Source organism: Palaemon carinicauda, chromosome 16, assembly GCF_036898095.1.
Source record: "Palaemon carinicauda isolate YSFRI2023 chromosome 16, ASM3689809v2, whole genome shotgun sequence".
Classification (NCBI taxonomy): Eukaryota; Metazoa; Arthropoda; class Malacostraca; order Decapoda; family Palaemonidae; genus Palaemon; species Palaemon carinicauda.
This window is the reverse complement of record NC_090740.1, coordinates 848,320-871,513: the sequence shown is the minus strand read 5'-3', so window position 1 is coordinate 871,513 and position 23,194 is coordinate 848,320. Positions and strand designations below refer to the sequence as shown.

At 41.0% G+C, this 23,194-nt stretch overlaps 2 protein-coding genes across 2 annotated transcripts in view; one reads left to right on the top strand and one right to left on the bottom strand.

The window, feature by feature from the left end:
* Nucleotides 1-370: 370 nt before the first annotated feature.
* Nucleotides 371-9,617, bottom strand: LOC137655598 (uncharacterized). The gene is made up of 5 exons (XM_068389497.1): nucleotides 9,163-9,617; nucleotides 7,824-7,991; nucleotides 4,885-5,049; nucleotides 2,827-2,856; nucleotides 371-1,996 (listed from the first exon to the last, which is right to left on the bottom strand). Exons 1-5 carry the CDS (start codon nucleotides 9,545-9,547, stop codon nucleotides 1,542-1,544), a joined length of 1,203 nt encoding a protein of 400 aa, XP_068245598.1. The 5' UTR covers nucleotides 9,548-9,617; the 3' UTR covers nucleotides 371-1,541.
* Nucleotides 9,618-10,625: 1,008 nt separating this feature from the next.
* Nucleotides 10,626-23,194, top strand: part of LOC137655597 (homocysteine S-methyltransferase YbgG-like) — a 49,540-nt gene continuing 36,971 nt past the window's right edge. The window contains exons 1-3 of the mRNA XM_068389496.1: nucleotides 10,626-10,732; nucleotides 12,124-12,294; nucleotides 12,554-12,737. Coding sequence (XP_068245597.1) covers nucleotides 12,163-12,294; nucleotides 12,554-12,737 — 316 coding nt within the window. The 5' untranslated portion in view covers nucleotides 10,626-10,732; nucleotides 12,124-12,162. The remainder of the gene's footprint in view (nucleotides 10,733-12,123; nucleotides 12,295-12,553; nucleotides 12,738-23,194) is intronic.

Genomic DNA, 23,194 nt, shown 5'->3' with positions numbered 1-23,194 from the left:
ATTTTGTCCATTCTCAAGAAATTTGTACTTCACCTATCCATCCATCATGCCACTCTTAATAGTACACTTCATCCTTTGTCTATTTCTCACATTTGATGAATATTAACAGCCTCCCTCCCTCCACTGTCTCGTATCTATTCTTGGGCATGATAGCCATTAACCCTTTTACCCCCAAAGGATGTACTGGTACGTTTCACAAGACTCATCCCTTTACCCCCATGGACGTACCGGTACGTTCTAGCAAAAAAATGCTATTTAAATTTTTTTTTGCATATTTTGATAATTTTTTGAGAAACTTCAGTCATTTTCCAAGAGAATGAGACCAATCTGACCTCTCTATGATGAAAATGAAGGCTGTTAGAGCAAAAAATATTCTGCAAAATGTGCTTGAAAAAAAAAAATAACCCCTGGGGGTTAAGGGTTGGAAATTTCCAAATAGCCTGGGGGTAAAAGGGTTAAAAATACTGGCTGTATTTCTTTTATTACATTCTCGTATATTTACCATGATTTGAGTTTAGTCTTGTATTATTTTCAGTAACTAATCTATGAGGGATATTGATATGCAAAATTTTATAACTGAACAACTGGTTTGGTCAAACAATTTATTCATTATATTCAGAGAAGTAAAATCCAAAGATACAGAGACAAACTGAAAGGGGAGTTGAAGTTTTGGAGTGCTGAAAAATGAGCAAAGAATGAAGTAGAAATGAGAATATTGTAATTGACAATCTAATCATAAATTTAGATATGAAATGATAGCATAAAGAGACAACTACTCACAATGAAGCACCAAGAAAAGTATTTAATATTTCACACAATATAAGGATGACACATGAAAGCAAGTATGGTGACAATGAATAATAATAATGAAAATACAAATATTTATACATATATATATACAATGCTGAGACATGAAAGCACGTGTAGTGTGATAACAAATAATGAATGGTGAGAAAATGGAAGTTGCATATGAATTTACTGGCGTTGATGACCCAAGCGGACCTAGACCTAGCGCAAAGCCTACCCTCGGGGCACATTCTCTAATGCCCGAGGTAGGCCTTCATAGAAAACGGTTTTTAGGGTATCCTACACAAAACTCTGGTCGGTAGAGAGGAGATTACAGGTAACTCCTAAGAAAGTAGTTCTCGGTAAGTATGTTAGGAAAAATAAAAATTACTTAAAATTTTTGATATTTGAGGAGAATGCTTGGTGAGCATGGAGTGATGGATGGTGAAATACAGAAAATGTCTGTAAAAGTAATAACTGCAGAGGTGCAGACTTGGTATTCTCCAGCATGTAGAACTTCCACTGCCTCGAGAGTGGGATGCCAAGATTTTGTTTGGCCTGCAAGAATGGAGAGAAATCTCAAGACCCCTACATTTTCAACACAAACGGTAATTATGCTCATTACTTTACTTCACCATTCGACATACAGTACACGTAATTAGAAGAAAGACACTTGTGGAAGACTGAGCACTTGTCAAAACGTCTACGTTCTTTTTGTACAATACTTGGTTTCATTAAATTTACTCTCCCATTATTTATTTTTCTTCTTTTACTGTCAAATCTGGTCTGTCTTGCCTAATATCATTTCTAATAACTGGTTCTGTGGCCGCTGAAACACCTACTGGTAGAGGGTTGCTACTCGCTGAAATATCTTTTGAAGAATCCATTATTGCAATCGTTTTTAAAATATTACTTTGTACTGTTTTCAAAAGTTGGAGGTCTTTAGTACTTCTAAGTTTTGGAAGAAGATCTGTCATGATTTTATCCTCCAATTGTTTTGCAAAATTTTCAACAAGAGTGTCCATTTCGTTCATAATCAATTGCACAATTGCTTTGTCGTCTGGGTGTCGCACATGGTCTTTCGTGGGTCCAAATTCGGCGGCAATGTTCTGTAGGTCTTTTTTCTCCAGCAAAAATAATCGATTTCCTCCTGATCCTTCAGCCACTTGGACCAGAATTTTGTCCTGCTCATCATCTTGGAAAATTATTCCTGAAAAAGATAAAGCCAATGATATACTTTACCTCTTTTATGCTACTATGGGTATATGATAGCTACCCTCAGCTCCTAACCTCACTAAACTAAAATAATAAAACTGATTTTGACGTAGGAAAAATCTATTTTTGGGTGAGATAACCATGTCGTCCCGATGGACGGAAGTTCCTTTAGCCAGCTTCTTACTGTATAATATTTCTGTGAGTGATATTACAAGAGAATTACCGTCAGGTATCACAGGGTTCTAACCCCCGGAAGGACTACCCTAAGATATCGTGTATAATCAGGGACGTATCCATAGATAACCATAGATATCTTCACCCCAGACATACTTAACCCAGTCTAGGAATCTAAGGAAGAGGATAGGTGAGGAGCTGTTACATATCATGTGATTCAGCAGAACTGAACTTTCAAATCAGATAGAGAAGTTGGGCAACACTATATCCAAAAGTTTACATACACCTACTATTAATATGCAAGCAAATACTGTCTACAGTATTATTTCAGAGCATTTAATAACATGTAGGCAAAAGATTAATGAATGAGTAGTAAGGAAGGATATAGAAATGCATGCACAGAACTCCACTATAAATTCATCAGCATGATTAACCAATCTAAATATCTATAGCAAGCCCTCAGATCCAGAGGAATTCCTTAAAGCAATGCAGATATTGTACTCTGCTATACATAAGACATGACTATAAGCATGGCATTAAAGGCATTTCTATGAAAATACTGTGTACAAAGAAATTAATATCATAAATAACTGCCTTCACTATTTAGCAGTAAACAATCATAGGTATACAGTACTACGTAATGTAACTCACCCGATACTGATATGGACGACGTAACGGCACCTAAAACAGAAAAGGTAATGCTAAATAATTTTTGTAAAAAGTAAGTGATGTAATGTTTCAGTACATTTCATTATTCTAATTATAAATCAGCAGCATAAATTGAATATCTAAAACTGAATCGTCAAAAATTTATAATTTAATTTGTATATTTCCTCGCTATGTAGAATAGGCGTTCAGCGCAAGCTGGATGGCTGTTGGAATAGTTTAACAAGGTAGTTAAATGACAGGTGCTGAGTAAAACCATACAGCTCTGCTCCCCCATCTGTCAAAAGGTCTTCATTTATGACTCTTTCACTTCATGGCTAAGAGTAGGGTTGCGGAGAGAAGTTCAGCTTAAAAAACTCAGATTTTCTAGGAAAAATACAAATTACTTGAAAAAAATTTGTGATCAGTTCCTATGCAAAATACAAAACATCATTCTTTAAGTAGAAGCTCATTGACTGGTGGTTCATGAGTACCCCTATAATCGAACTGGTTAGTTCTTCTTCCATGATATGTCAATCTACCTGGTCCCATATGGGAGTGAAAGAGGTGACTCCAGCAACCTATGATGACCAATGAGTTGACATATATTCCATCGTCTTCCCCTTCATCTAAGGAGGATGGGTAGAACTCTAGATTCTAAAGAATGGATCTCAGTGGTATAGTTTATTGGTATAAAGTCAGATCCAGCGAGCAAGGCTTTGACCGATTTCTCCCTCAAAGAGAAGCAGAAAGAATGAAGAGGAGAGTCATTCTGCCTTCATTCCAGACTTAAATCTAAACATTACCATAGACAAGATGCTTATAGTCAAACTGGGGTTGCTACACAACTTGAACAGCCACCACAGGACCAAATGCAAAGGTGTCAAGCGACTGTGTGTACTGTAGATTAAAGGCCATGAAGCCTTTAGCATCTGGTTGACTGTCAGATTCCTCTTAAAGTCAAGGGTGGATCTGAATACCTGAATTCGACAATTCCGGTTCTAGCTGGTGCCTCGATCTTCACAGCACTCGAGGCATATGCATTACAGATCGGCTGTATGACTGACAGATTTTTGCTACTGCTATGTTTACCAGCATTCTTACGTACTCCAACCTCTGCTTGGGTATAACCTTTCCTTGATTATCACAATCCCCAGATCATGACAAGAGGTAGACACTGGCACTGACAAGGCAAAGTGAAAGACCTAAAGAGGCACAAACCTTCTTTAAGTCAGACTTGTCATCAGCGGTATGCAACAAAATAGAAAAAAAATAAAAAGAGCTCTCAGCCTCTGATGGGGTGTAGTGAACACCGAGGGATCTCTACACGCCTACAAAAGCTGAAAAAGCCCAGAGACATAGCTCCAAGGGCTCCTCACTCTTGACGCTCATTACCAGGAGACAGAGATAAGAGCTTAAGCACAGGAGCAGCGATAGCAGACCCACTCATTGAGAGAGAGAGACACGAAAAGCTCTCCTCCTCCCCTTCAAAGCATACGCCTTACACTGCATCGGAGGCCTTGACCTACACTCGTTATGTTGAGGATGACTGCAAACAATCATGTTAATAGCAAAAAGCACAGGGAGTGTGTGGATCTACAGCTGGTTTAACAAACCCCAAATGTATAGTCCATCCTCTTTGGCACGTACGAATCTCTTGCTTCACAATATTAGCAATCATCATCCAGCATTCACCTCTTGAAAGAAAGAGAATAAAAAGTTGACTAAGGGCACAACTATAAATCTGTACCCGTTGCTGCCAAAAACAAAAATGAATACCTTTTGACAAGTTGGGCGGTGGGCCTCCTCACTTACCTTTTGTTGTTTACTACCTCGTTACACGATTTCAACGGCCGTCCAGCTCATGCTGAAAACACATTCCCTACTTAATAACGATAGTATGTATTTCACATAGAGTCAAATAACGTTCTGTCATAATCATACAGTATAATTGTACTGTACTGCACATTATTATCATCGTGGTCAAAGTCCCTTAATTATTCCTTGAATTCATACATTTTGTACAGCTATCAAGATACTCAAAGTACTGTACAATCACATTACCAGCAATTCTCTCCCTTTCACTCTTAGTTAGTGGTGTGTGCACCAGGCTGGACAAATCAACGTCATGGCCCCGATGGTCGGTATATAAGGAGACATGAACTACATCATTATCTGTCCTCTTCACTTCCATAGATGAGGTGCAGTAAAGTCCAAGCTTGCAAGATCCTGAGAACATGGAAAAGCATTAGTGAACCGTCTTCACACGTTAATTTAATAAGACAGGTTGTACATATTACACAATGATGTACTGTAAAGCAGTCACTTACAGTGCCATTAATCTTATTATTAATAGCTTGACCGACTAGTGACAGAATTTGGAAGGGTCTGTGAGAGAAGGAAGTTGAGAGTTAATGTGGGTAAGAGTAAGGTTATGAGATGTACGAGAAGGGAAGGTGGTGCAAGGTTGAATGTCATGTTGAATGGAGAGTTACTTGAGGAGGTGGATCAGTTTAAGTGCTTGGGGTCTGTTGTTGCAGCAAATGGTGGAGTGGAAGCAGATGTACGTCAGAGAGTGAATGAAGGTTGCAAAGTGTTGGGGGCAGTTAAGGGAGTAGTAAAAAATAGAGGGTTGGGCATCAATGTAAAGAGAGTTCTATATGAGAAAGTGATTGTACCAACTGTGATGTATGGATCGGAGTTGTGGGGAATGAAAGTGATGGAGAGACAGAAATTGAATGTGTTTGAGATGAAGTGTCTAAGGAGTATGGCTGGTGTATCTCGAGTAGATAGGGTTAGGAACGAAGTGGTGAGGGTGAGAATGGGTGTAAGAAATGAGTTAGCGGCTAGAGTGGATATGAACGTGTTGAGGTGGTTTGGCCATGTTGAGAGAATGGAAAATGGCTGTCTGCTAAAGAAGGTGATGAATGCAAGAGTTGATGGGAGAAGTACAAGAGGAAGGCCAAGGTTTGGGTGGATGGATGGTGTGAAGAAAGCTCTGGGTGATAGGAGGATAGATGTGAGAGAGGCAAGAGAGCGTGCTAGAAATAGGAATGAATGGCGAGCGATTGTGACGCAGTTCCGGTAGGCCCTGCTGCTTCCTCCGGTGCCTTAGATGACCGCGGAAGTAGCAGCAGTAGGGGATTCAGCATTATGAAGCTTCATCTGTGGTGGATAATGTGGTAGGTTGGGCTGTGGCACCCTAGCAGTACCAGCTGAACTCGGCTGAGTTCCTGGTTAGGCTGGAGGAACGTAGAGTGTAGAGGTCCCCTTCTTTGTTTTTGTTTTGTTTCATTGTTGATGTCGGCTACCCCCCAAAATTGGGGGAAGTGCCTTGGTATATGGATGGAATAAGTCATACCAGTACTCATTAAGAGGAACTTTACTTTAAGGGCTGTTTTCTGGGTCCTATCACGCAGGGAAACCCTAAGCACTCCAGGGCCTACAAGAACTTCATTGTATACATTCTTAGGTATTTAAGAGTATCACAAATCGCATTAATAACAAGTTAATTCTCAAATCCACATTATCGAAGCTCTTACAAAACAAAAAAGTCTTCAGCTTCTTGAGACCCTTAATATCTTCAGTCTTTTGAATGTCTAGTGGGAGCTTATGTAGTCTTGGTGCCTGCATAATTGAAAACTCTAGAACCTACAATACAGTACTGTATTTGAATTGAGAAATGTATCTAAATTACGAGTTCACTACCTAGAAAACCCAGACCTAAGAAATGGCATGTTGGAAGCACTCCACTGAGGTAATTGGTAACCTCCTGGACATATTTCTGAAGTTGCTAGTAGCAATTAGGCTCTAGTACCCAAGATGCAGTTTGGTTTTAAAGATTTATTAAGGTTAGGTAGGGGTAATGACAGCATCTTCTTGGTAGCTTTCAGTGGGAATCACAATGAGAGTATTTAGGAGAAATTGCCAAGGCTAGTTTTGGAACTACAGCCAAGCATCTAGTAGCACCTATACAAACTAGCGCCTCGACTAGTATCGACTTCAGGAAAATACTTCCCAGATCAGCAGTGTTTTGGTAAGTACTGTATGTATTTACTAGAGCTAAACAATACTATACATTATGATAACAAATATCAAAGGGACCCTTTGCAGTTGGTTGGAATGGACTGAGTCAGTAATTAAAATGTGGGTAAATATTAATATTCCTAATGAAGAAAATAAATATTCCTGGTGTGTTTATATGTACTTTGAACTGTTTTGATGCAAATAAATGGGGGGAGGGACCAATATTTTCAATATTTTGGAAATTATAAAATTCCAAAAGGCATGACTAAAAAATATCTAAAAAAAGGGAAACAAACAAGAACACCTAACCTAAGGTTCCCAACCTAACCTAACCTAGGAGCCTTGCCCTTACCTACGAGGGGGCAATAACGCCCTGTAACCTCCCTTTTAGATTGCCAGATCTTTAGCTTACCCTAGGACTAAGTCGAAACCATGTGTTTGCTTCCAAAATGGCTTCATCCCTGGAAAGGTAACACTAAATCATATTTCATAAATAGCAAGACTAGCTTCATGATATCGTATTTCAGAGAAAAATAAAAATTTTCCCCATAAATAGAATATATTTGACAAGTAATAAGAAAGATTATGTTTATTCCAACCAACTATATACACCCCTACAAAAAAATCATGTTTAATAACCTTCCATATTCCAATTATTAGCTAACAACATACAGTACTTACAGTATATAAACTGAAATACAGTACAAGCAGAAGAAAAGCAATACTAGTATAAAAAAGGTCTTAAATTATTTATATATTAGAAAAAATATCTATAATAAATTCATATATAAATACATGAGTATAGAAGTTCAGTTTAACGAACATATTTGTATAGTAAACTGATGTACAAGCAAAAGTAAAATAATACTAGAATGAATACTGTAAAGTGGTCTCAAATTATATATTTGAAAATAAATCAACGGATATAATAAATTCCTCCATAAATTACAGTATACAGTAGAAGTCTAGTTCCATACCTTTTTTAGGACGTTTAGCCTCGGACGCGTGTACTCGTTCACGCTGTAAGCCGGACCTGCGGCAGTAATATATGGCTCTGGTTCCATTGCTCGATTTCCTGACACCTCTCATTTGCGAGTAATTAACTCCTAAGTCAGACTCGAGTCTATCCTTCCAGGCCTTGAATTCTGTTGAATAATTAAATATATTTATTTCTGGATAGGCTATTTATGTATCCCAAGATTTATTTCTAGAAATATATATGTATCCCAAGATTTATTTCTGGAAATATATATGTATCCAAAGATTTATTTCTGGAAATATGTATGTATCCCACGATTTATTTCTGGAAATATATATGTATCCATCCAAAGATTTATTTCTGGATATATATGTATCCCAAGATTTATTTCTGATATACTGTACATGGATCCAAAGATTTATTTCTGATATTCTTCATATGTATCACAAGATTAATTTTTGGATATATATGCATCCCAAGATTTATTTATGATAAACTATATATGTATCCCAAGATTTATTTATGATAAACTATATATGTATCCCAAGATTTATTTCTGATATACTGTATCTGTATCCAAAGAGTTATTTCTGATACGCTGTATATGTATTCCAAGATTTATTTATGGCTAAATATGTATCCTAAGATTTATTTCTGATATACTGTATAAAATTTATTTCTGGATATACATGTATCCCAATTTTTTTTTCTGGATATATATGTATCCCAAGATATATATATATATATATATATATATATATATATATATATATATATATATATATATATATATATATATATATATATATATATCAAGAATTATTTCTGGATATTGTATCCCAAAATTTATTTCTGATATATTGAATATGTATCCACAGATTTATTTCTGGATATATATATATATATATATATATATATATATATATATATATATATATATATATATATATATATATATATAGGCTATATATATATATATATATATATATATATATATATATATAAACCAAGAATATATATATATATATATATATATATATATATATATATAAAATTTATTCCTGATACATTGTATGTGTATCCAAAGATTTATTTCCGAATATATTTATGTATCCCAAGTTTTATTTATGGACATGCATGGTTGTTTTTTCAGAGATATTTAACAATTTAGTTTGAAGTTTTAAAGTATTATTTTGTAGTTTTCAGTCTAAAAAAAAATCAAGTATTATTAATATAAATCCAGTCTGGACATTTCCTAATAAAAACAATTTTTTTTTTCATATATAAAAACTTCCGTTTTTTCTCGAAAATAACTACAATTTCATAAAAAATCATACCTTCTGTGGAAGCAAACTCATAGTCCACCTTCCTAGTGGGTATCCCATGGTGCTGCTCTAAATGGTCTCTATATTTTCCTAAACTGGTGAAATTCAGAACATCATCTCCATCACATTCTTGACATATAATAGCAGTTGGTACTATGGGTTGTTCATGAGGAATATCAGTACCGTGTGCTGTTATTTCATGCCTCCTTCTGTTTGATATAGTAGTGAACACATTATTACATAGTCTGCACCTTAGTAAAGATTCAACTGGCACATCAAGCTTAGACTTTGCTGGTCTTTTCGTAGGTTTTTCACCATGATGGTGAACTAAATGTCTCTTTTTAGTGTATTTATTCACAAAATCCTTTCCACAGTGCTCACACTTATTAGATTCCATGTTGATTTAGTTGATAACAGACGCCAACAAGATTCACTAGGATAGGGAAGGATGATTGAGCCTCATTGCAAATCAGCTGATCGTGTGGGCGGAGCTTGTTAAAGATGATGCGCGGCACCAAGTCTCTACCCTCACACGTTTATTCGTTTGTTTAATTCTTTTTTCTTTCGTTGTCTTTAATTACGTTGTCTGGTTGAATCTTATTTAAATTATCTACGAGGTCCTGAGGATAGGGAAGAGATTTTGAGCGTCATTGCAAATCAGCTGATCGTGTGGGCGGAGCTTATTAAAGATGATGCGCGGCACCAAGTCTCTACCCTCAGACGTTTATTTGTTTGTTTCATTCTTTTTTCATTTCTCTTTCGTTGTCTTTAATTAATTTGTCTGGTTGAATCATATTTAAATTATCCACGAGGTCCATAGGATAGGAAAGTGAGGTTGAGCGTCATTGCAAATCAGCTGATCGTGTGGGCGGAGCTTGTTAAAGATGAGGTGGCTGCACCCAGTCTCTGCTTAGACGTTTATTTGTTTGTTTGTATCTTTCTTGATTTCTTCTGTTTTACTTTAATTACTTTGTCTGGTTGAATCATATTTAAATTATCCACGAAGCCTTTCATTTCTTTAAATAGATTTACTTTCTCGTGCTCTATTATGTATTCAAATGTTCATTTTTCCATTGGTGCAATTATAATTATATCACTTCTTTATAATAGGCCTATAACACATGGAAAAACCTCTAAATTTGGTTTGCTGTCTTGTTCACTTTGGCTATTTCCCACAAATATTCCCTATTCTTTGATATAGCTGATTCCTCTAAGTTTTTTTTTTTAATTTTGGTTAATTTTATCATTCAACTTCTATATAGTGTCTTTTATTCTACATGTGCGTTATCTTTAATAATTACTTCTATGCATTATGCTTTTTAACAGTCTACCTAACCACGAAAATCGCTTTGAACAAGAAAATAAGATATCTTTTTCAAGATTTCTAACTATAAAACTCACTGTCTTCTAAAGGGGTGCCTGGCTAGGTGAGCCGTTGTAAAGGAACAACTTTCTTCATTCATTTTGTGGACGTAAAAAAACAGCTGATTTGGCCAATGTCAAAATAAAACAACATTTACAGTAGCTTCGATACCTACGTATTTCACCGCATGGCGAAATTGTCATAAACTACTCTGCTAGAGTAAGTATAACTGAAATTTCATCTAGAATTTGAAATGCTAATAGGTAATAAGTCATTAAAAATAGTAATGATAAGACAAGTTTATTTGATAGCAGAGATTCATTTACAGCTTATGGTAAATATACGATTGTTCAATTTCACACCAGATAAATATTTATTTTTCCAACTGGCTATTTTGTGTTTTATGTGTTTTTGATGATATTTTTTATATAAACCAGTTTATTATGTGTATTAACTTCTTTATATAAATTATGAGGTATTGTAATGGACAACTGAGGGTTTTTTTAAATGTGTAGTACGCCAGTCCCTAATAGCATATACAGTATGTATAAACCATAACAATATATGTTGAGCATACACATGGGTGATGTGTTTCTTGGGAAACCACTGGAGTTTTTACAATAATACCATTATTATTTAGGGGAAATCATTGAATAAGAGAAAAACAGAGATGTGTTTAACATAACCACACCCACTTTACCTAAATAAGGGGCTGGGCCGCCGGGGTGATGTATATATATATATATATATATATATATATATATATATATATATATATATATATATATGACGTAGAATACGGCAGTGTAAGGGGGGTCGAAGGGGCCGTTAACCTCCCCCCCCTGTTATTTAAGTAGGTAAGGACACGGCTTGTAGATTAGGTTAGGGGGAAAGTTTAGGTTAGTTGATGTCCATTTTTAATCAACGCTAGAGGAACTGGCCGCTGATATACAAAGGCAACAGGTCCTCTTTGCTTACCAGTGGGAACATCACCCCTTGCTACCCCCTCACCAGTATGACATCGTATTATTAGTAAACTTTAATTGGACCTTGTACATCCCGGTGTGACGGTCTGAACGATCCCCCGGTCTCAGAATTCTCCTTGGTAATCTGCGCATGCGCGAACATTACCGTTTGCCAGTGCATACGAGGTTAATGTTTTATTTTCCTGTAATGTTGGCGTGCGCAGCTCAACATTACCGCTTGCCAGTACATACGAGCTTGATGTTTTATTTTCATGCAAGCAAAGCGAGCTAATGGCGGAAAAGAACCATTATACAATGTCAAGGAGAATTCTGAGACCGGGGGATCGTTCAGACCGTCACACCGGACCCAGATGAGCAGATTGCTGTAATCTATATTGCAAATTCCACGCCCAGTTGTGGCATTATCCAAAGGAGCATTCAGTTATTGATATGACTAATCACTGGCAAAATGACTGCCCTTTAGAAACACAGGATTGTCAGGTGTTTGTTCATTTTGCTCTTATGTGTATACAGTAGAAACTTTTCATCCTTAAAATAAGGATATATCTTCAGTGTAGTTACTCATAAAGATAATACAAATTACTTTAAAAATTTGTGATATTTTAAAATTTGCATATCTTTCAGGTAATACTGTAGTCATAACTTAGAGCGTTAACAGTAAGGATGTTGAGGGGACGTAACTGGCTTGTTGACGGTGGCCTTGGATTTGCCTTGGAGGAATTCGGGTTTGGAATACACAGGGATCCCTTGTGGAGTGCTCGTCTCCTTGCTTCTAACCCAAATGCCATTAAAGAGGTTAGTCTTTTAGTATTTTTCAAATCCTTATTGTAAAAGAATTTAAAATAGTGTAGTCCAAGTCAAAAGCCCTGAACTCCCCTAGTATTTAATCTATATATGAAAAAAAGAAATGAACCAAGCAACGAGTAAGTAAAATTTTTCAATTGCCATGTCACTTAAGCAGAGTTGATAGTCCATTTTTATTCTCTTAAGTTCCACATTTTTTTTTTCTTATTAATGTCATTAATTTGTGTTCCCACATCACACCTTATTTCAGGTACATAAGGCTTATCTAGAAGCAGGTGCAGAAATTATAATAACTTCAAGTTACCAAGCAAGTATCCAGGGATTTTGCAGTCACCTGGAAGTAGATGAAAAGAAAGCAATGGAACACATGGAACTTAGTGTGCAATTAGCTAAGGATGCAGTCAAGGAATATGCTGAATTTGGATGTGGGGAAGGTATGTAGGGCCCACTTTTTCTATTATATAACACAGAATTGTTCCTACGCAGGTACAAATCATTGTCCTATACATAGGAGAATGATAATAGCGAATCTGCAATACGGCAGTTAGAAATGATAATGAGGTTTCATGGCAGACCATGTAGCAGCATCCACCATCTTTTTCTTGGTGACAGAGGCATTAAGCATCGAAGCCACGGCCATGGCGATCTTGGATGCGACACACTGATTAGCCCACTGGTCGGGAACTATCGGCTATCTAGCTGATACAGAGAACTTTTCTGACCTGGATAAGAGGCAAACTCCAAAGGACATGTGCTCACAGGTGGCCTAGCAGTAGAGTTCCTGAGACCTGAGGCAGCCAAACAGTGAGCTAATTAATATACGAGCAGCCATGTCTGCCAAGTTTCACAAACGCATTGGTCACCGAGAGGTCTTAAACCTCCGTGACGCCTCCCTAAATGGTTCTACCCTTTACCCAGAAGAGGAGTTAGAAGTTATGACCAAAAGGTGGAGGAAAGATAGCCAGGACTTCTTGCTGCATTGAGCTGTTACCTTCCAGCAGCCACAGTTTGCTTCCACAGCGGGTCAGGCTAAGGTTGTAACTCTGTTAGCGCAGCCCATCGAACCAGCTCAGAGGAGCGATTTTCACTCTCCTGTATCAATCCTTAAGCGTGGAATGGGTCAGCCCTTTTTGGCTCGCCAAGACCAAGGGCAATCCAGAGGCAGAGGTAAAGGTTGAGGTCGACAACCCTGTTATTGTGGGCAAGCCTCCCACCGCCACCAGTGGGAGGATGCCTACATTCCAGTCAATGCTACAAAGTCTCTCTTTTAACATCTCCCATGCAAAGGGATGGAGGCAGGTTTGTTGCCAAGACCCAGAATCCATCAGCCCCTGTTTCCATGTTTTTTTGGCATTTCAGATTATGGGCTTAGGTAACCAATGATCCTGATCAGTTATTATTGTCCTGTGAGGGCGTTGCAGTATTACCTTAAACATACGCATGCCATTAAATCACACCTGTAATACCTTTTTGTCAGCACAAGGAGAGTGAAGAAAAGAGTAACAAGGAGTACAATTTTTTCCTGGCTGAGGGAGCTTATTTACCAGACCTTTTTTGCCACTTGAACATAGTGCACGGAATTAGAGGTGCAAGCATGGCTTTTAAGAAGAATCTCTTTGATGCAGGTATTACGGGCAGGGTTATGGAAACGACAGATGATGTTTACTGCCCATTACCTGCAGGATGTGACCCACAGGGTCTCTAGGCACTTTTATCTTAAGGCCTGTTGTAGCTGCACTGTAGGTGGTATAGCTACCTTGGCTCTTCTCACAGGCAGGACCATTAACATTGGATTAAGGGCAAAGGTTATGTGTGAGTCTAGGATGAAGATAAAAAATGCTGACCTTTTCTTTTCCATTCAGTCTACCCTTCTTTTGGAGTACAGCATCAAAATCTTGTCTGGTTACATCTCACTCCCCCTCATAAGGAGTGTGGGGAAAAAGTCTCTCCTATACCCAAGTATAGAATATCTACACACCTGCATCTGAATCAAGTACAACTGGCAAGATTTTGATGCTATAATCCAAGAGAGGTGCATATTGAATATATATATGTGCTACAAATTGATTTGGGCAAGCATATTATGTATATATGCCAGATTTTATGACGCAAATATTTGGATCTGAAGAACCCTTTGTGTCAGAGCCCTTGATCTGCTGGTATTGCTAAGCCACTGGTTCATGTGGTGTTAGGATCCCTAGCTCTTTCTGCATCCCAATGCACAAGTTTAAAGTATTCCTAGGATACGTATCCAACCAGTTGGAGCGGGGACTTCACCCTGCCCATGGATGAGTCTCTTATATAAAGCACGATAGTTTTTATCTGTGTAGGTACAAATCACAAATTAGAAATAATTTGGATTTTTATGAATAGATCTTACCTGGCAGTTATATATTTATAGCTAAATGTGTCTACTTTCGGCAGAATTTTTCAAAATGCGGCAACCGCCTTGTGGTGGTTGGGCGGTTAGGTGGTTAACAACCCTTACAGGGTGGTACAAGGAATCATTCCCGTTTTCTATTCTTCAGTTCATCTCTGCCGGCCGGATCGCTAACACGTTGGTCCGTCATTAAGAGTTTTTCTTTGCTTTCCCTGTTTTTGCTGTACCAGTCTGCTATTTGGTGAAGTACACTGATTTGGGGTTTTGGCAATCGTGTTTTTGTTATTTCTTTGCTTTTTTGCTGTTATCATTATGAGTGATAAATTTCAATTCCGTGTCTGCGAATGAGGAGTGTAAGGTGAGATTACCGAAAATGGCGGTAGATCCTCACACCGTGTGTTTGAATTGTAGGGGTTTTGAATGTGCCCTTAATAATAGGTGTGGGGAATGTAAGGTTTTGGATGAAAAGGATTGGTTGATTATGAAGTGCTATGTGTGTAAACTAGAGCTCGATAGAGTTAGGAGAGCTTCTAGGTCTAAGTCTAAGTCTGTTAGTGGAAATGAAGATGAACTTAGTGTAGATTTATCCTTTGAGCTTATAATTAATTCCTCTTTGGAAGTTGATCCTTCCCTTGAGTTAGTAACTCCTGCCCCTTCTGCAGGATCCGTATCTGCGGATGACCCTTGGTATGCTAGGATGGCTGCCGAGTTGAAGGCCATTAAAGAATAACTTGCGGCCTTTAAAGGTACGAATAATGAAAGTGATTTTAGTGCTTGTGAAAGTGCAGTGGAGGTGGCGACTGATCAAACCTGTCATTACCCTAGGCCTAGACCTCTACCAAGCTCCCAGGACCAAGGGAGAAGGTACGTCGACAACCGAAAGGATGTGAGAGGTGTGTACCCTCGGTCAGCCGTCACCTCAGACAGTCCTGTTGCCGATTCCCAGGCTGTTCTTGACCGTCACGGAAAAGACGTGTCGGATGTGTTAATTTCTTCTCCGAATTCTCCCAGACGTAAATGGAAGTTTGAAGCGTCAAGACCTACTAAGAGGAGGTGGAACCGCGACGAACTGTCTCGTTCTTTTTCTCCCGGTTCTAGCGGTCATGAACCTTGTCTGTTGGAGGACGATTTCGACTCCGTACCTGTGAAAGGGACGAAGTCTAAGCCCGCAAGTCAGGATATTACAGCCGAAGATCCTTCCCCTTCTACGAGTGATATTCGTCAGCCCTCTCCTTCGGGACCGCAAGACCCAGCAGAAGTTGGTAAATCCTTTGTCTGTCTGTCATGCAGGAACAACTTTTTACGTTAGTGCAAGCGTTTAGCCGCCCTCACGCCCAGTCTGATAGATGTGAAGACGACTCTTTGCCTATTAAGAAGTCAACTTCTTGGAGGGAACGGAGTTCTTCTCCTAAGCAAACCTTACTCTCATCGTCGAAGACACGACACTGTACCTCCTCTCTCTCTCGGCGCCAGGACGATAACGATATGCTTACGCAGGATGATGCTTCCTCTCGTCGCCAGGACGATACCTCCTCTCGTCGCCAGGACGATACCGCCTCTCGTTCTCGACGCCAGGACGATACTGCCTCTCGTTCTCGACGCCAGGACGATACTGCCTCTCGTTCTCGACGCCAGGACGATACCTCCTCTCGTTCACGACGCCAGAATGATACCGCCTCTCGTTCACGATGCCAGGACGATACTGCCTCTCGTTCTCGACGCCAGGACGATACTGCCTCTCGTTCTCGACGCCAGGACGATACCTCCTCTCGTTCACGACGCCAGAATGATACCTCCTCTCGTTCACGACGCCAGAATGATACCGCCTCTCGTTCACGATGCCAGGACGATACCGCCTCTCGTTCACGATGCCAGGACGATACCGCCTCTCGTTCACGACGCCAGGACGATACCGCATCTCGTTCACGATGCCAGGACGATATCGCCTCTTGTTCTCGACGCCAGGACGACTCTGCTTCTCGCTCTCGGCGCTAGGACGATACCACCCTGCTTCCTCAGAACGATACTGCCTCTCGTTCCAAGGACTCTTCTAGCGCTCGGCGCCAGGACGATACCACTTTCCGGCGCCAGGACGACACCCACTCTCGGCGCCAGGACGCAAGCCCTTTTTTGCAGGATGATTCTTTTGATTTGCCTTTGTCTGTTTCTAAGGAGCCTTCTTCTCGTTCGAAGGATGTTGCAGATGTGGATCAGGACCTCGAGGAGGTCTCTGATGACGATGATAAACCTGCTGACTCTGCCGGAGATTACAAATTTCTCTCTCTCTCCCTTCTGGAACTTAATGGAGAGGAATTCCAACCTGCTGCTCCGCAATTTCCTCAATCCCAATTTAACAAAAAGAAGGCCAAGAAACAGTCGGCCTTCATCAAGATGAAGCTGTCAATTTCTGCAAAGAAGGCTCTGGCGAAGATTGATGACTGGATGAAGGAACAGAGACAAGCAGTTAAGACTTCCTTCTCGTTTCCACCAGCTCGTCTTGCTTCAAAGGGTGGTATGTGGTATGAGACTGGGGAACCTTTGGGTTTGGGAGTTCCTTCTTCCTCCAAGGGTGACTTCTCTGGCTTAGTGGACTCAGCTAGAAGGCATGCTCTCAACTCAGCCAAGGTCATGTGGTCGATGTCGGAGCTGGATCCTCTCATCAAAGGTAATTTTAGAGCCTTTGAGGTTTTTAGTTTTCTAGACTGGTCGCTAGGGACTCTGGCAAGGAAGACTGACCAGATGGAAGGAACTCGAGACCTAACCAGTATTATGTCCTGTATGGACAAGGCCCTCAGAGATGGGGCGAATGAGTTGGCTTTGCTGTTCTCAGCTGGAATCCTAAAGAAGAGGGCCCTGCTTTGCTCTTTTACGTCAAGGTCTGTTACCATTGCGCAGAAGTCTGAGCTTCTTTACGCCCCCTTGTCTCAACATCTTTTTCCTGAGACCCTGGTGAGAGACATTATGCTTTCGCTGGCCCAAAAAGCCACCCAAGACCTTTTATCTCGTTCGGCTCGTAAGCCCTTGGCAGCCGCTCCTTCTTCTTCGAAACGGGAGGAAAAGAAATTTCAGCAGCCCTTTTGGGTCAGGGCTACTTCAAGACCAGATTTTAGAGGAAGAAGGCAAGAGTCAGGACCAAGATCGAACCGAGGTTCGTTCAGAGCTCGCTCCAGAAAATGAAGTTCATCTCCTCCAGAAAGTAGGCCCAAGACTGTCAGGTTTTGGCAGTCTTGGAAGAGAAGAGGGCAGACACCTGGTCCCTCTCAGTCATCAAGGAAGGATACAAGATCCCCTTTCTGAAGAAACCTCCTCTCGCAGATACTCAGCTGGCCTTAGTAGCCCAGTACTCAGATCCGGGGAAACAGAAGGCCCTCCTAGACCTAGTCGCCCAAATGCTGGACAAGGGAGTGATAGAACCGGTTCGGGATCTATCCTCCCCAGGCTTTTACAATCGCCTGTTTCTAGTGCCCAAGACCTCGGGCTGATGGAGACCCTTCCTGGATGTCAGTTCTCTCAACGTCTTTGTGGAGAAGACAAAGTTCTCCATGGAGACGACTCAGTCTGGGCTGGCATCAGTACGTCCAGGGGACTGGATGGTGTCCCTCGATTTGCAGGACGCGTATTTCCACGTCCCCATCCATCCGACTTCAAGGAAGTACCTGAGATTTGTAATGCAGGGCAAGTGCTTCCAATTCAGAGCACTTTGCTTCGGTCTCAGCACGACTCCTCAGGTCTTCACCAGGATAATGGCGAATGTGTCAGGCTGGCTGCATCAAGAGGGGATAAGGATATCCTTTTATCTGGACGATTGGCTGATTCGTTCACGATCAAAGGAGAAATGTCTGGAGGATTTACGAAAGACTTTTATGATGGCTCAAGATCTAGGCCTGGTCATCAACAGGGAGAAGTCTCAGATCAAGTCGAATCAGACTATTCTCTATTTGGGGATACAGTGATACCTCGGTACTCGACCATAATCCGTTCGAGATCCGTGTTCGACCTCCGATTTGTTCGAGTACCGAATTTTTTTTCCCCATAAGAAATAATGGTATATATTCTATTCCGTTCCCAAGCACTCGAACAGGCCCAAAATATTAATAAAACGTGTACCTAAACAACAATAATTATCTAAATGTGTATGAAATTGGTCAGAAAATCCTATAAAACAATTTTAAACCATTTACTGTACTAAAATAAAACAATTTTAAACCATTTTCTGTACTGTAGTGAACATACCTTTGAGCAGCGGTTCGATGGCATACAGGGATGGATGTGGAGAGGATGGAAGGGGGAGGTTACTGCTTGGAAGGAGAGTCCCCTTCCATGATGTGGCGGGGTAGTTCTCCTTCAGGAGTTGTTTCTCTCTCCAATGAAAGGGTGGGCAGATCTATTTCAGGGGTTTCTTCTCTTTGTCTCTTCTTTGGAGGAGAAACAGGCTTTGATGTAGCAGCTTTCTTTTCTTTTGTGAAAAACTGGTCTATTGTTAATTGTTTCTTCCTCCTCTGCAGTATTCTTCGAAAATGATACATGACACTATCATTAAACATATGCACTGCCCGGTTTGCTACTGCAATTTCTGGGTGGTATTTTTCAGCAAAAGCCTGCACATCTGCCCACTTGGAACAAATTTCATTGATGAGAGAACTTGGAACATCCTCCCTTACCTCATCCTCTTCTGAAGATTCCTGCTCCACAATCAGATCCTGCTGCTGTTGTTGTTGCAGGTGCAACAATTCCTCCACAGTCAACTCGGTAGAATGGCTTTCTACAAGCTCATCAATATCATCCTTGTCGACCTCAAGCCCCAAACTCCTGCCCATGACAACAATTTCCTCAACGACATCAGTGTCATCAGAAATTACAGGGGTAGCAGTGCTTGGACCCGCCTCTGGTTGGAAACCTTCAAACTCCCTCTCTGTGACACATGATGGCCACAGCTTACGCCAGGCAGAGTTCAATGTCCTATAGGTCACACCTCGCCAAGCTTGGTCAATCATGTTAACAGAGTTGAGGATGCTGAAGTGTTCCTTCCAGAATTCCTTTAGGGTCAACTTCGTGTCACTGGTCACTTCAAAACACTTTCTGAAAAGGGCCTTGGTATAGAGTTTTTTGAAGTTTGAAATGACCTGTTGGTCCATGGGCTGGAGTATGGGAGTAGTATTGGGGGGCAAGAATTTGATTTTGATAAAGCTGTATTCTTCTTTCAAGTCATCCTCGAGACCTGGAGGATGTGCAGGAGCATTGTCCATAACCAGAAGACATTTCATTGGCAAGCTCTTTTCAATGAGGTAAGCCTTAACCTGGGGGGCAAACACTTCGTTTATCCACTCAGTAAAGAATTGTCTTGTGACCCAAGATTTAGTGTTCGAGCGCCACATAACTGGTAGTGCACTTTTACAAATATTATTTCGTTTGAACACCCGGGGGTTGTCCGAGTGGTACACTAACAAGGGTTTGATCTTGCAATCGCCACTTGCATTTGCACACAGCAACAATGTTAGCCTATCTTTCATTGGCTTGTGACCTGGCATCTTCGTTTCGTCCTTGGTAATGTACGTATTGGCTGGCATTTTCTTCCAAAATAACCCAGTCTCATCACAATTAAAGACTTGTTGTGCGATCAAATTTTGTTCATTTATGTACCGATCGAATTCCCCCACGTATTTATCGGCTGCAATTTGATCCGAACTAGCTGCCTCCCCATGCCTAGTAACACGATGAATACCTGTTCTATTACGAAACTTTTCAAACCAACCCCTGCTCGCTTTAAATGTAAATGAATCACTTTCACTGGTACTCGGACTTTTCTTCACTAATTCTTCATAGATATGCAACGCTTTTTCACAAATGAACGCTTCACTAACACTTTCCCCGGCCAACTGTTTTTCTTTAATAAATATTAAAAGCAACTTTTCCATCTCCTCAATCACTTGTGGCCTTTGCTTAGTTACCGCCGTAACTCCCGTTGCAACATTCGCCTTCTTAATCATTTCTTTATGCTTTAAAAACGTAGAAATGGTCGACTTCGCCATTCCGTATTCTACCGCTAAATCGGACACTCGTACACCATTCTCATATTTCGCTATAATTTCCTTCTTCAACTCGATCGTTGTTCGCACTGTTTTCCTCTTCTCCTTCCCCTTAACACTCATTACTTTCTTGGGACTCATTATGAAAGCTAAAAAAGCAATTAAAAGCACTGAAAATCACTAAATCACAACGAATGCTGATCGCGCGTTGTCTGAGTGACGCTCTCGAGAGAACTGATGCTTCCCGAACAAGCGAGAGTGGCCGAGATGGCGCGATCATCACAAAGCCCATGCGGTCGTCACGTGTTCGGCTGGTCGAGTACCGAATTTTTGGTCGAGCACCGCAGCAAAAATTTCTCGAAAATTTTGGTCGAACTCCGAATTGTTCGAGTATAGAGTCGTTCGACTACCGAGGTATCACTGTAGTTCTGAATTCAGTTCTTTTTCGGGCTTCTCCCTCACAGGAAAGACAGACCAAGTGTCTCGAAAAAGTCAGAAGTTTCCTGGACAAGAAGAGGTGCTCAGCGAAGGAGTGGATGAGTTTGCTGGGAACTCTCTCCTCCCTCGAGCAGTTTGTCTCACTGGGGAGACTCCATCTAAGGCCTCTACAACACTTTCTTTCGAAAACGTGGAACAGAAAGACGCAGGAAGACTTCTTTTCCTTCCCCATTCCAGCAGAAGTCAAGGATCTTCTGAAGTGGTGGCTGGATCCAGCCTTGTTGGGGGAAGGGATCTCCTTACACAAGAAGAACCCAGACCTAGTGTTGTTTTCAGACGCGTCAGAGTCAGGTTGGGGGGCAACACTAGGAAGCAAGGAGGTCTCAGGCTCTTGGGAAGGAAATCAGTTGGAATGGCACATCAACAACAAGGAGCTGATGGCCATTTTTCTGGGGCTAAAGGCCTTCAAAGACTCGGTGTCTGGGAAGATTGTGGAGGTCAACTCAGACAACACCACAGCTCTTGCGTACATCAGAAAACAAGGGGGGACTCACTCTCTGTCCGTGTTCAAAACAGCAAGGGAGCTCCTTCTTTGGGCAAAGGAGAACAAGGTAGATCTGCTGACGAGGTTTGTACAGGGACAGAGGAATGTGACGGCGGACATGCTCAGCAGGAAAGGGCAGGTCCTTCCCACAGAATGGACCCTCAACCAACAGGTCTGTCAGTCTCTGGAGGCTGTGGGGGAGACCCCTAATAGATCTTTTCGCCTCCAACTTGAGCAAGAGGATCCCCATCTGTTGCTCCCTGGTTCCGGACAAGGAGGCTATAGCAGTGGACGCCTTTTTGATGGATTGGACGGGGATGGACACGTATGCCTTTCCTCCGTTCAAGATCATCAACCTGGTAGTCAGGAAATTCGCCCTTTTCGATTCGGGACGAATGATCCTGGTAGCTCCTTTCTAGCCAACGAGGGAATGGTTCACGGAGGTGGTGGACATGTTGATGGACTTTCCAAGAAGCCTTCCTGCAAGTCCAAAGGTGCTCAAACAACCCCACTTTGAGAGGTATCATCAAAACCCCCTCGCTCTCAATCTGACTGCCTTCAGACTATCGAGAAGCTCGTCAGAACGAGAGGGTTTTCAGCGCAAGCTGTGAAAGCTATCGCCAGAGCGAGGAGGGTCTCTTCACAGAGAGTCTACCAGTCCAAGTGGGAGACTTTTAGAGCTTGGTGTAGGAAACACAAGGTTTCCTCATCCACTACCTCTGTGAGCCAGATTGCTGATTTTTTGTTGTACCTCAGGCAGGACGCTAAGCTGGTGGTGTCCACAATCAAAGGGTACAAAAGCATGCTCGCTTCAGTCTATCAGCATAGAGGCTTGGACTTGTCTCACAGTAAGGACTTACATGACCTCTTAAAGTCTTTTGAGACAACCAAACAGGTCCAGTTAAAGCTCCCTTCTTGGAACCTTGATGTGGTTCTTAAATTTCTGTGCACCAAGAGATTTGAGCTCATCTCACAAGCTCCTCTTAGGGAGGTTACGAAGAAAACCCTCTTCCTTTTGGCCTTAGCAACAGCTAAAAGAGTCAGTGAAGTCCATGCAATTGAAAAGCAGGTAGGCTTCAATCTGAATGGGGCAGTTTGTGCCTTAAGAATAGATTTCCTCGCCAAGAACGAGAACCCTTCAAAGCCCTGGCCAAGGACCTTTGAGGTTCCTAACTTGACTAACCTAGTAGGTCAAGAACAAGAGAGACTCCTCTGTCCAGTACGAGCCCTCAAAGCCTACTTGTCTCACACTAAAAATGTGAGAGGCTCTTCTAGCTCCTTGTGGTGTTTGGTGAAAGATCCTCAGAAGCCCCTTTCTAAGAACGCTTTGTCTTTTTTCCTGAGGGAAGTTATAAGAGAAGCGCATCTCTTGTGTGAGGAGGAACACTTTGGCCTTTTAAAAGTGCAGGCTCACGGAGTGAAAGCCATTGCGACCTCTCTTGCTTACCGCAAAAACATGTCTGTCAGACAAATTATGGATGCGACGTTCTGGAGGAGCAACTC